This window comes from Dendropsophus ebraccatus, chromosome 2, assembly GCF_027789765.1.
Source record: "Dendropsophus ebraccatus isolate aDenEbr1 chromosome 2, aDenEbr1.pat, whole genome shotgun sequence".
Lineage (NCBI taxonomy): Eukaryota > Metazoa > Chordata > Amphibia > Anura > Hylidae > Dendropsophus > Dendropsophus ebraccatus.
Genome location: NC_091455.1, coordinates 204,164,229 through 204,176,756, shown reverse-complemented (window position 1 = coordinate 204,176,756; position 12,528 = coordinate 204,164,229). Strand labels below are relative to the sequence as shown.

The following is a 12,528-nucleotide window of genomic DNA, read 5'->3' as shown; positions in this document are numbered from 1 at the left end:
AAGCAGCTGTTCTTCTAATTCTGGATAACCCCTTTAAGTCATTGGTCACTCTATGGACGTTGTCTTTTTGTACATTTTATGATCTCATAACAATGTGTCTGCTCTAGGTACATCAGTATCTTGCCCATGATCCCCATCACTCTGTATTTGACCCCGGAGGAGGTTTCGGAGGCCCGGCACCCTCATGAGGTCCAGCACTCGATATTTCAACCCCAACAGGATGGACGGCCGGAGGAAACCAAGGCAGCTCCTTCTGCCCCCAAAACCCAGGGCTCTGTGGACGTCACCCTATACAAGTAAGACTCTCTATAGAGAATCCTGATCCCAGCTCTGACCTCCTCCCGTCCTCCCAGCAGTGACGCCATCTCTTCTGTCCTCACAGAGTTGGAGCCTTGGGTTTGGCCTCTGGAATTCTGTTGGTTTTACTTCTCTTCTGCCTCTATCGTCTGCTGTGCCCTAAAAACTATGGACAGAATGGTCTGTCTCATAGCCGGCGGAAGAAAGGGGACATGCCCTGCGACGACTATGGTTATTCACCCCCTGAAACCGAGATTGTGCCCCTGGTCCTGCGAGGTCACCTCATGGTGCGTGTGCAGTCATGTCACTGTCTGCCTGATGTCTCTGTGTCTTTATGTTGTCTTTTGATGTCTGTTGTTCTCACCCGCTGTCTCGCAGGACATTGAGTGTCTCGCCAGTGACGGGATGCTGTTGGTGAGCTGCTGTCTGGCCGGTCAGATCCGTGTGTGGGACGCTCAGACGGGAGACTGCCTCAATGTGATTCCCAAGCAGGGGTGAGAGGAGAACAATATTGCTGGGGCACTGGGATGTTGCTATAGACTGCAGCATCTAAAGGGTTAAATGGACGGGATCTGCATTATCCCCGATTGCAACAGTTGTATGTTACACAGTACATGTACAATGGGTTGTGGGAGGGGTTTAAAGTGGCTTTTTAGGGGATGTCATATGGATGTGATGCGATCCCTGACCCTGTGACCTTCTCTCCTGTCCAGGCTCCGCAGGGAGAGCAGCGGGATATTTGAGTACCAGGACACATGGGAGCAGTTCTCAGACTGCAAATACAACCCTGAAGACTCCCTGGAGAACAGCCATCTGAAGAGGCGACTGTTACCCTCTCAGCCATCGCTTTTCTATGACCAACCTGATCTCTCCAGCCTGATCGATACAAACTTTGGTGAACAGGTGAAGCCGGAGCAGGCGGAGAGCAGCCGGCAGCCGGTGCTGGTGGAGCAGGAAGAGTCCAGCGGCTATGACTTTAGCAGCCTGGTGCAGCGGGTCTATGAGGAGCAGGGGCCTTCCTGCACTTTTCCTCCAGTCTTTTCCCCCGCTCCTTATGGTCCGTGTCTACTCTTGTCAGGCAGACGGAGCCGGTCACCCGGGAGCCGGTCTGATGGCGGCTGTGCTTCCATAAGAAGGAAAAGCTCGGCTGAAGAGCTAGTTTTCTGTAATGGGACGTCTTCCCCCGTTTCCGGTTGGGCAGAAGATTTCGACAGCTCAGTTTGGAGTTTAGGACTTCAGGGAAACCTCATTGTTGCCGGGAGGAGTAACGGGAAACTGGAGGTACAGTGGCCCAATGTGCACCCTCCCCCTCTGCACCACATAATGGTTCTGTGTACTCCCGCCTCACCACATAATGGTTCTGTGTACTCCCGCCTCACCACATAATGGTTCTGCGTACTCCCGCCTCACCACATAATGGTTCTGCGTACTCCCGCCTCACCACATAATGGTTCAGTGGCCCCTGGCTCACCACATAATGGTTCTGTGTACTTCCGCCTCACCACATAATGGTTCTGCGTACTCCCGCCTTACCACATAATGGTTCTGTGTACTCCCGCCTTACCACATAATGGTTCTGTGTACTCCCGCCTTACCACATAATGGTTCTGCGTACTCCCGCCTCACCACATAATGGTTCTGCGCACTCCCGCCTCCCCACATAATGGTTCTGTGTACTCCCGCCTTACCACATAATGGTTCTGTGTACTCCCGCCTTACCACATAATGGTTCTGCGTACTCCCGCCTCACCACATAATGGTTCTGTGCACTCCCGCCTTACCACATAATGGTTCTGTGTACTCCCGCCTCACCACATAATGGTTCTGTGTACTCCCGCCTCACCACATAATGGTTCTGTGTACTCCCGCCTCACCACATAATGGTTCTGCGCACTCCCGCCTCACCACATAATGGTTCTGTGTACTCCCGCCTTACCACATAATGGTTCTGCGTACTCCCGCCTCACCACATAATGGTTCTGTGCACTCCCGCCTTACCACATAATGGTTCTGTGTACTCCCGCCTCACCACATAATGGTTCTGTGTACTCCCGCCTCACCACATAATGGTTCTGCGTACTCCCGCCTCACCACATAATGGTTCAGTGGCCCCTGGCTCACCACATAATGGTTCTGCGCACTCCCGCCTCACCACATAATGGTTCTGCGCACTCCCGCCTCACCACATAATGGTTCTGCGCACTCCCGCCTCACCACATAATGGTTCTGTGTACTCCCGCCTTACCACATAATGGTTCTGTGTACTCCCGCCTTACCACATAATGGTTCTGTGTACTCCCGCCTCACCACATAATGGTTCTGTGTACTCCCGCCTCACCACGTAATGGTTCAGTGGTCCCTGGCTGGGGTCATTTGCCAAGTTTTGCTCATACTGTTTATCCTTGGTCTGGTCCCTTACTGTGCTCAGACTTATGTTTGTTTCCTCTGTAGGTCTGGGATGCTATAGAGGGGGTCTTGCGCTGCAGTAACAGTGACGGTCAGAGCGGGATCACTTCGCTTATTTTCTTGAATCACAGGTACGGAGAAGCCCACCCTTCCCTCCCCCCATATAGTAACAGTGATGAGAACTGACGTTACGTTTCCATCTTCCAGGATTGTTGCCGCTCGGCTCAATGGCTCCCTTGATTTTTTCTGTCTGGATTCCCAAAAATCCTCCAGCCAGTTACAGTTCAGAGGTGAGCGCCTGCTCCTGTTTGTCCTTTACTCGTCTCCACTCACAACCAATGTGGAGATTCAACTGCCTTCTGTAGAGCTTACATATAATACTAAGGTTTTCCTTCTTGTCAGGAGCGTCTGCCCGCAGTGCCGTGCCCAGCTCCCCGCTCTACTCCAGCGATGACATCATCCGCTGTCAGATGACGCACACTGTCGCCTGCGCCCACCAGAAGCCAATCACAGTGTTAAAAGCAGCGGCTGGGCGCCTGGTCACCGGCAGCCAAGACCACACCCTGAGGGTCAGTATGGTCACCGCAACGTCTGCAGTCTCTTCATTATATGATAAAAGGTTCTACATTCTTGTTGTGAATGACTGGCCATATGTCCAGGTCTCTTACCATTCAGTGACTGCAAGCAGAGCAGAAGCTTTCATCCTGTAATGATTAAAGGGGTAGTCGAGCGAAAAACTTTTTCTTTCAAATCAACTGGTGTCAGAAAGTTATATAGATTTGTAATTTACTTCCATCAAAAAATCTCAAGTCTTTCAGTACTTATTAGCTGGTGTATGTCATACAGAAAATGTTGTTTTATTTTCAGTCGGATACAGTGCTCTCTGCTGCCATCTCTGGCCGAGACAGGAAGTGTCCAGAGCAGGAGAGGTTTTCTATTAGGATTCATAAAAAACCGAGACAGAGTTCCTGTCTGGGCCAGAGATGTCAGCAGAGAGCACTATGTCAGACTGAAAATAAAGCAACATTTCCTACAGGACATGCAGCTGCTAATAAGTAAGGGAAGACTTGAGATTTTTTTTAATAGAAGTAAGTTACAAATCTATATAACTTTCTGACACCAGTTGATTTGAAAGAAAAAGTTTTTCGCTGGACAACCCCTTTTAAACTAGAAAACCTTTTTACTTAGCAAGTTATGGGCATGCTGGGGCTTGTAGTGTGTACGTTACAGGAGCTTAAGCTTTAGTATTATGGTGCTCAGGTTAACGAGTAATCTTCACTTCATAACTAACAGATGTGTATCAAACCCTGTTTAAAGTTTTTTCCAGGCTTAGAAAACGGCACCACTCTTGTCCTCGGTTTGTACGTGGAAGTTCTATTGAAGTGAATAGAGCCATATTGTAGTACCACACACCCTGTAGCCAGGAGTTGTGAGTTTTTTTGCAAGAAAGTAGTTGTGCATTTTCTAATCCTGGATAACCCCTTTAAGTCTCAGTGACCAAGAACCTTTATGACCACAGGCTTATACCCCAATTTTGCTGACACAGATGCAGACTTGTCACAGTGTGTCAGTATGCGGTGTGCGGTGACTGCAGAGTGTAACGTAATATGGTGTCTTCTCTTTCTGTAGGTGTACCGCTTGGAGGACGCGTGCTGCTTGTTTACGCTTCAGGGTCACTCAGGGGGGATCACTGCCATTTATATAGACCAGGTGAGCGCTGCCGTTCTGGACATGTTGACCCCACTATCAGTATCAGTATCAGACACAGTAATAACATCTCTTCATTTCTTCCTGCAGACCATGGTCCTGGCCAGTGGAGGACAGGATGGAGCCATCTGTTTATGGGATGTTCTCACTGGAAGTCGCGTTGGGCACATGCACGGACATCGAGGAGACATCACCTCATTGTTGTGCACGTCGTCTTATGTCATCAGCAGCGGCCTGGATGATGTCATCAGTATATGGGACCGGAGCTCAGGGATCAAGCTGTACTCCATACAGCAAGTAAGTTCTAGGGTCACATGCAATGGGGGGTGAAACATCATCCACCCCCGCTGATAAAGAACGTTATATAGGGCTCCATATTACTATCCAGCACATCGCTGACACTCCTCATACAAACAGTGCAGTTTTTTGTGTGCATATGCTTCGTATATACTGCTCCCCCTGGGCAGAATCCTTATAGGTAAGGCCTCATACTCCTCTATGGATGCTGCTATGCCTCTGTACAAAACTCCGCCACTTGCATGATGCCTTATGTTGATAAATGGGAGAATAGAGGCTATTGCACAGATGTTTAAAGTGTCACACTTTTTTTTATTTTTTTATTCAGAAATCAATAGTACATGTGATTTTAAGAAACTTTGTAATTAGGTTTATTAGGCAAATATGCCATTGTCTGCACTCAAAAAGACTTTCCCCAGCCTCTCTCATTCACTGCTCATTATCAGGAAATCTCAACTTTTTTTTTTTTTTACATCAGTCCAGCCCTGTGTAACCCATGGAGTGGGGAGGAGGGAGATTAGTCGGCAGCAGAGAACAAAGGATTACACAAGACCTGTATAAAAGCTGGTATTCAGGAGTCAGTATTGACTTTAGAGGAGATAGCCGGTGATGTAGCTGTAAATTAACTCTTTGTTGTCCTGTTTTGGTGCCTCATCTCCCTTCTCATAAGAGAACCATGAAGATAGGGGAAGAGCTCCAAACTGCTTTTTCATTATACAAATGCATTTTTCGGCTAATAAACTCAAATACAAGGTTTCTTAAAATCGCCTGTACTATTGATTTCTGCTAAAAAATTTTAAATGACAGTGACACTTTGCGTACATGCACACTCTGCCAGGCTAAGCATGTGTATTGGGAGTTTCACCTTGCAGTTTTACACTGTAGCGGTTCTGTTGAGACTGGCTCTTATCCTGTACACATTCCCAGTGCTGGTTTATGCCTCTCTCCCCTTAGGACTTAGGTTGTGGCTCCAGTTTGGGTCTCATCTCTGACAACCTTCTGGTGACGGGCGGCCAGGGCTGTGTGTCGTTCTGGGACATTGGCTATGGTGATCTCCTTCAGACGGTCTACCTAGGAAAGTGTGAGGAAGCGCAGCCGGTGCGCCAGATCCTGGTCCTGGACAACGCAGCGATTATCTGTGACTTTGGCAGCGAGCTCAGCTTGGTCTACGTCCCATCTGTCCTGGAGAAGCTCGACTGACCGGACACAGGAACTGTATGGCAAGCTCAGCGTGTAACCCTGGCCGAGCACCAAAAGATGAGCTACAACAAAACACGCTTCTAACTATACTTCCAATGGAATTGTACAATTTACAGCTCCCCATTTTCTCGGGTTCATCCCTCACCTGGGTGGAGATGTGATGGCGGTGCCCCAGAAAATGCAGGACGACCCCGGAATGATTCGTAATGAATCAGTAGCACTTCACGATCATACGTGATGGATGTCCTGGAGTGATGCCAGTTCTGTATATTATCAATGCGTTGTCGAGTACTGCACGTCGCTAATCCTTATCAAAGAAATGTGGGGGAGGGGATATAACAAGCACTAGGACCCCGCAGACACCTGAGGCAGTCAGAGAATCTCTTGCTTTGAACATGCTGCACTATACATGATACTGAGTATCTAGATGCACTTCATTACCAGACCTGTAGGGGGTGTCCTTACTGTAAAAGGGGCCAGTAGCCTTCTGGGTAGGCAGTAGTGGGTGTCTCACAGCGCCTTGGAGATGGCAGTGTAACGCAGCCCTACCCTTATGCTTGAGGGCATGGGTGCTTTGCACTGTATAACAGATATATGGATCTTATTTATAAGCCTTACCCCACAGACCTAAGGAGCTGGATGTGACCCCGCTACAGCAGGGGGCGGAGATGTGACGGCTGTTGCTTAGTACGGTTCACTTAGCAGTGATGGTGGGCGTTGTAGTTCTAATGACAGGATGAATGTGGCGTCAAATCCATAAGACCAGAAATAAAAGCTACCACTCCCAACAGGTTACATATTCACAAGCCTTGTACTGTATACAACCAGAGGCCCCCATCATACCTGAGTGGTGTCATGTGACCCATCTCGGTCCTGCTGGTTGGCTGACAGCAACCTTTGGCCCAGTACTATAATATGGTTTCTGACAGCTAAATGTGCCGTCTATGGGCCCCGCAGAGCTCTTGTGTAGGTCACATGACAGGAACCGCACTGCTCCCCCCGAAACGGTTCACATCTCATCATCAACTACTGTTTAATGTCAAGTCTAACTTGCATCATGGAATAGAGGAAATAATATTTTTGGTAAAGGTTATAATTTATTTTGCTGTAGGTTTTATGCTGTAGAGCGGAGCCAGTGTCGTTCCTTGTACAGTCTCTTAGGGTTTTTGTATATTTTTAATTTAGATTTTTGTTGTTTTTTTTGTTTTCTTTTCAATCCTCTGTAATTTTCTTACATAAAAACTTTCAGATGTTTGGTGTTTCTTGGTTATTTTCTTCCATTTCTGTCCTGGATCCACAGTCCTGAGTCCTTTGTACTGCATAATAATCCAAAGGCAACCTGAAGGTATATGACCGATTCCCCCACCACCCTCACGACTGCTCCCCTGCTCATCCTCACTAAGAGGTTCCCTCCCGTATATGTTGGGTCTATACTAGTGCTGGAAAATCGGTCTAGTACCCAGAATGTATTTAACGCACCCATCCCCCGCAGTGCCCGCTCTGGGCAGTCTGGTACCCCTGTAATAGCGCAGGGCCTCAGTGTGGTGACACGACTACAGGACGGCTGCAGACAATCCCCGGGCAAAGAAGCTGACAGTCTTGTCCTGGATCTTGTACTGGTAGATGACAGGCCGGGCTCCATCCAGTGTTCTCCGGGTGATGGTCAGCTGTGAGAGACACGGCAACAAACAGTTAATAACTCGGGCCCTGGTGTAGACCATGGGTCTCCAAACTGCAGCCCTCCTGCTATTGCACTACTACAACTCCCATCATGCCTGGACAGCCAAAGCTTTAGCTGTCCGGGAATTGTGGTTTTGCAACAGCTGGGAGGACACAGTTTGGAGACCCACACAGGCCTCAGCCCCCTAGAACCTGTATTACTCAGTCCTCTCTGAGCTAAACCTGATGGACACAGCTCTATACAACTATTCTATGTTCCTTGCTGTATAACTGGAAGCTGCTGCCATACTAACTGCCACCTACAGGGGGCGCTGTTATATCCCAGTACTTCAACATTACTGACCTGTCCGTGCACATCCTTACAGAAGCCAGTGACCAGACCGTCCACCTGCAGGACCAGGCTGCTCTGGTGACATAGAGATCTCCGCAGCAGCTCGTTGTCATCATCCTCCAAACCATCATCCCCCTGCAGCAGACAGACCACGGCCCCCTGAGAGAGAAAACCCAGACTGACAGTGAGCTCAACAACCCCCAACACTGACACCCAAGGGTCTGGACATAGAATCAGTACACCGAATAGAGGAATCCGTAATGTCATGTGCAGTCCTAAGTAACAACACAGTGATAACTGAGTACAGATAATGTAGTAGATGTCACCTGCAGTCCTATGTAACACCCCAGATAACACAGTGATATCTCTGAGTACAGACAATATAGATGTCACCTGCAGTCCTATGTAACAACACAGATAACAGTGATATCTCTGAGTACAGATAATGTAGATGTTACCTGCAGTCCTATGTAACACCCCAGATAACACAGCGATATCTCTGAGTACAGATAATGTAGTAGATGTTACCTGCAGTCCTATGTAACACCCCAGATAACACAGCGATATCTCTGAGTACAGATAATGTAGATGTTACCTGAAGTCCTATGTAACACCATAGATAACACAGCGATATCTCTCTGAGTACAGATAATGTAGTAGATGTCACCTGCAGTCCTATGTAACACCCCAGATAACAGTGATATCTCTCTGAGTACAGATAATGTAGTAGATGTCACCTGCAGTCCTATGTAACACCACAGATAACACAGTGATATCTCTCTGAGTACAGATAATGTAGTAGATGTTACCTGCAGTCCTATGTAACACCACAGATAACACAGTGATATCTCTTTGAGTACAGATAATGTAGTAGATGTTACCTGCAGTCCTATGTAACACCCCAGATAACACAGTGATATCTCTCTGAGTACAGATAATGTAGTAGATGTCACCTGCAGTCCTATGTAACACACCTGGTAGCGGCTGCACACACTGGCTCTGCAGTAATGGATGAAGTCCAGCACTTGCAGGGTGGTGGTCCCCAGGCTCAGCAGGACACCGACATCATCTATGATCAGCACTGGGCATTTCCACTGTTGACCTGCAGAGGGCGTCAGTGCGGCAGTAATATAGTCATACAGAGGCCTCAGGTCACTGCCCGTTCTGAAAGAAACAACGGCCATTATTGCCTCCTTAGATCTGATCATATAAGTCAGGGTACACTGCAGGGATGATTGACAGGTAAAGAGGCAGAGCGCTGCGACTAGTTCTGGCCTCTCTCCCTGCAGCACGTGCTGGAATATAGCAGCGTTTTCTCAGCCATACCCCCTGGGAAGACAGCACACACAGTATGGTATGACAACGCTTTAACAGATCTATTCGGATCGGCTAACCGTTATAATAGGGATTATTTCCCTTTAATGTCTTCAGGTAATAAATTCTTGCTAAACTGCTGCCCCCTAGTGGAGAACAGAAAGAAATGCCTGTGGGTGTAATGTGGGATGACAGCAGGAGACAACAGATCTTATACACTGACCTCAGGAAGCGCAGAGGATTCTCAGCCGCGGTCTCTGCCGTGTCCGTAAACAGCAGCTGGGTGTAAGACCTGAGCCCCTCCAGGAACCGCAGCTGCCCCTGATCCCGAGCACTGGACAGGTTCACCCCCTGCAAATAGGAGACAGAGCGGGGGCGGACTACAACACTCAACATGGCCGTGTTACCTACATCACAATGAATACATTCTCAGCTCTGAAGCCAATAGTGAGTGCAGCTCTGGAGTATAATACAGGATGTAACTCAGGATCAGTAATGTATGTACACAGTGACCCCACCAGCAGAATAGTGAGTGCAGCTCTGGAGTATAATACAGGATGTAACTCAGGATCAGTAATGTAATGTATGTACACAGTGACCCCACCAGCAGAATAGTGAGTGCAGCTCTGGAGTATAATACAGGATGAAACTCAGGATCAGTAATTTATGTACACAGTGACCCCACCAGCAGAATAGTGAGTGCAGCTCTGGAGTATAATACAGGATGTAACTCAGGATAAGTAATGTAATGTATGTACACAGTGACCTCGCCAGCAGAATAGTGAGTGTAGCTCTGGAGTATAATGCAGGATGTAACTCAGGATAAGTAATGTATGTACACAGTGACCCCACCAGCAGAATAGTGAGTGCAGCTCTGGAGTATAATACAGGATGAAACTCAGGATCAGTAATGTATGTATGTACACAGTGACCTCACCAGCAGAATAGTGAGTGTAGCTCTGGAGTATAATGCAGGATGTAACTCAGGATAAGTAATGTATGTACACAGTGACCCCACCAGCAGAATAGTGAGTGCAGCTCTGGAGTATAATACAGGATGAAACTCAGGATCAGTACAGGATCAGTAATTTATGTACACAGTGACCCCACCAGCAGAATAGTGAGTGCAGCTCTGGAGTATAATACAGGATGTAACTCAGGATAAGTAATGTAATGTATGTACACAGTGACCCCACCAGCAGAATAGTGAGTGCAGCTCTGGAGTATAATACAGGATGTAACTCAGGATCAGTAATGTAATGTATGTACACAGTGACCCCACCAGCAGAATAGTGAGTGCAGCTCTGGAGTATAATACAGGATGTAACTCAGGATAAGTAATGTAATGTATGTACACAGTGACCTCGCCAGCAGAATAGTGAGTGCAGCTCTGGGGTATAATACAGGATAAGTAATGTAATATATGTACACTGTGACTGACACTCTACTCGGAGGATACTCAGGCCCAGTCTGATTGCTGGGACTCCCTATTATCATAGTCACACAGCCCCTTTAGCTTCAATCATACAGGACTGTGCAGCCCCTTTAATACTTACCAGCTTCTGGGCGATGATGTTGTAGTGACTGAAGGACTGAGAAAGCGCAACAAAACACACGTTACACCCGGCTGGCAAGAGAGAAATAGATGGTTAGCACCGGAAAATGTGATTGAAGCCCCACCCCCTAGTTATGACATCACATAACTACCATAAAGGCACTGCGCTCCCGGGTTATGACATCACATAACTACCATAAAGGCACCGCTCTCCAAGGTTATGACATCACATAACTACCATATAGGCACCGCGCTCCAAGGTTATGACATCACATAACTACCATATAGGCACTGCGCTCCCGGGTTATGACATCACATAACTACCAAAAAGGCACTGCGCTCCCGGGTTATGACATCACATAACTACCATAAAGGCACCGCGCTCCTGAGTTATGACATCACATAACTACCATAAAGGCACCGCGCGCCAAGATTATGACATCACATAACTACCATATAGGCACTGCGCTCCAAGGTTATGACATCACACAACTACCATAATGGCACCGCGCTCCCGGGTTATGACATCACACAACTACCATAATGACGTCCTCATCCTCACTTACCCTTCAGGTAATAGGACAAGAAGTGATGCAGCAGGAAGCTAGGGTCCGTCTTGTGGCCGCTGATCAGTGTGAACTGTCCCTGGAAGACAAAAACATGAGTAACTTCCAGATCAGAGACCTCATAGCATGCTGGGAGTTGTAGTTCCCCTCCACCACACATGGTGTCAGGCTGCAGGTTATACAGGACAGTATAAGACACTGCACTCCCATGACACCCCCAACCATGTAATCCCCAATAGTGTGGGCGGAGCTTCGGTGACAATGGGGCGGAGCCTGAGTGACAGGCACCTATCAGAGGAGTCTCCTACTTTTGATCGTCCTTTCATGGGGGAAGGGCTGCAGGGACTAATATGGGGTGCAGGGTAGAGGGGTTGGAGGGTATTGGGGTGCAGGTCTTTATCCTGTGAGGGGTAAGGCGCCAGACACATAGTGGGGGTGCAGTACTCTGGAGCCTGGACATTACTGAGGTCCCATAGCAACACCCGCCGTGTTCTCACCCGCTCCGGGCTCTCAGTGTCCACCCCAAGCAGGGCGTTCAGCTCCGGGAACATTCTGCAGTGACCACGTGGTTTCAGCGCTGAGGATGCGCTCACCACTTCCGGGTTCCTGACGCGGTCATTTCTATGGCGGCCTCCGTATCCTGGCCGCTCCGCCATCTTGTGAGTGGCGCGGACGACTGAGGGGCTTCACGCAATTTACAGGCTGATCGGCAGATGGCGCAAGAGAGCTGAGGTCGGAGGAGACGATAATCAGAAACAGAGTGGAACAGCTCGTGTTGCCCATAGCAACCAGTTACCCAACCTGCTTCTACTACAACTCCCATCATACAGTTTCCCCATCAGCTTTCCTTTCTATGTATGCAGGTCCTGTAGACCCTGTGATGGTGTCTGTAGGTCCTGTATATCCTGTGATGGTGTCTGTAGGTCCTGTACATCCTGTGATGGTGTCTGTAGGCCCTGTATATCCTGTGATGGTGTCTGTAGGTTCTGTACATCCTGTGATTGTGTCTGTAGGTTCTGTATATCCTGTGATGGTGTCTGTAGGTTCTGTATAACCTGTGATGGTGTCTGTAGGTCCTGTACATCCTGTGATGGTGTCTGTAGGTTCTGCATATCCTGTGATGGTGTCTGTAGGTTCTGCATATCCTGTGATGGTGTCTGTAGGCCCTGTATATC

At 48.3% G+C, this 12,528-nt stretch overlaps 2 protein-coding genes across 3 annotated transcripts in view; one reads left to right on the top strand and one right to left on the bottom strand.

Annotated features, from left to right (window-relative positions):
- SCAP (SREBF chaperone) overlaps positions 1-7,161 on the top strand; it is a 39,641-nt gene extending 32,480 nt beyond the window's left edge. For both annotated transcript variants that reach the window (XM_069959198.1, XM_069959199.1), the window contains exons 14-23: positions 108-296; positions 383-584; positions 676-791; positions 1,011-1,578; positions 2,749-2,834; positions 2,911-2,993; positions 3,106-3,272; positions 4,333-4,413; positions 4,501-4,707; positions 5,662-7,161. In XM_069959198.1, coding sequence (XP_069815299.1) covers positions 108-296; positions 383-584; positions 676-791; positions 1,011-1,578; positions 2,749-2,834; positions 2,911-2,993; positions 3,106-3,272; positions 4,333-4,413; positions 4,501-4,707; positions 5,662-5,907 — 1,945 coding nt within the window. In that variant the 3' untranslated portion in view covers positions 5,908-7,161. The remainder of the gene's footprint in view (positions 1-107; positions 297-382; positions 585-675; positions 792-1,010; positions 1,579-2,748; positions 2,835-2,910; positions 2,994-3,105; positions 3,273-4,332; positions 4,414-4,500; positions 4,708-5,661) is intronic.
- ELP6 (elongator acetyltransferase complex subunit 6) lies at positions 6,983-12,111 on the bottom strand. Its single transcript, XM_069959200.1, has 7 exons — positions 11,851-12,111; positions 11,354-11,432; positions 10,789-10,859; positions 9,456-9,583; positions 8,893-9,082; positions 7,931-8,077; positions 6,983-7,574 (listed from the first exon to the last, which is right to left on the bottom strand). The coding sequence occupies exons 1-7, from the start codon at positions 12,007-12,009 to the stop codon at positions 7,461-7,463; spliced, it is 888 nt and encodes a 295-aa protein (XP_069815301.1). The 5' UTR covers positions 12,010-12,111; the 3' UTR covers positions 6,983-7,460.
- Between the last annotated feature and the right edge of the window lie 417 nt (positions 12,112-12,528).

What these genes read in the sequence shown, in the direction of transcription:
- ELP6 (XM_069959200.1), bottom strand. Translation starts at nt 12,009, where the DNA reads ATGGCGGAGCGGCCAGGATACGGAGGCCGCCATAGAAATGACCGCGTC. An exon ending in CTTGTCCTATTACCTGAAGG is followed by an intron (nt 10,860 to 11,353) that starts GTAAGTGAGGAT and finishes CTCTCTTGCCAG; the next exon opens with CCGGGTGTAACGTGTGTTTT. An exon ending in ACATCATCGCCCAGAAGCTG is followed by an intron (nt 9,584 to 10,788) that starts GTAAGTATTAAA and finishes TCCTATTTGCAG; the next exon opens with GGGGTGAACCTGTCCAGTGC.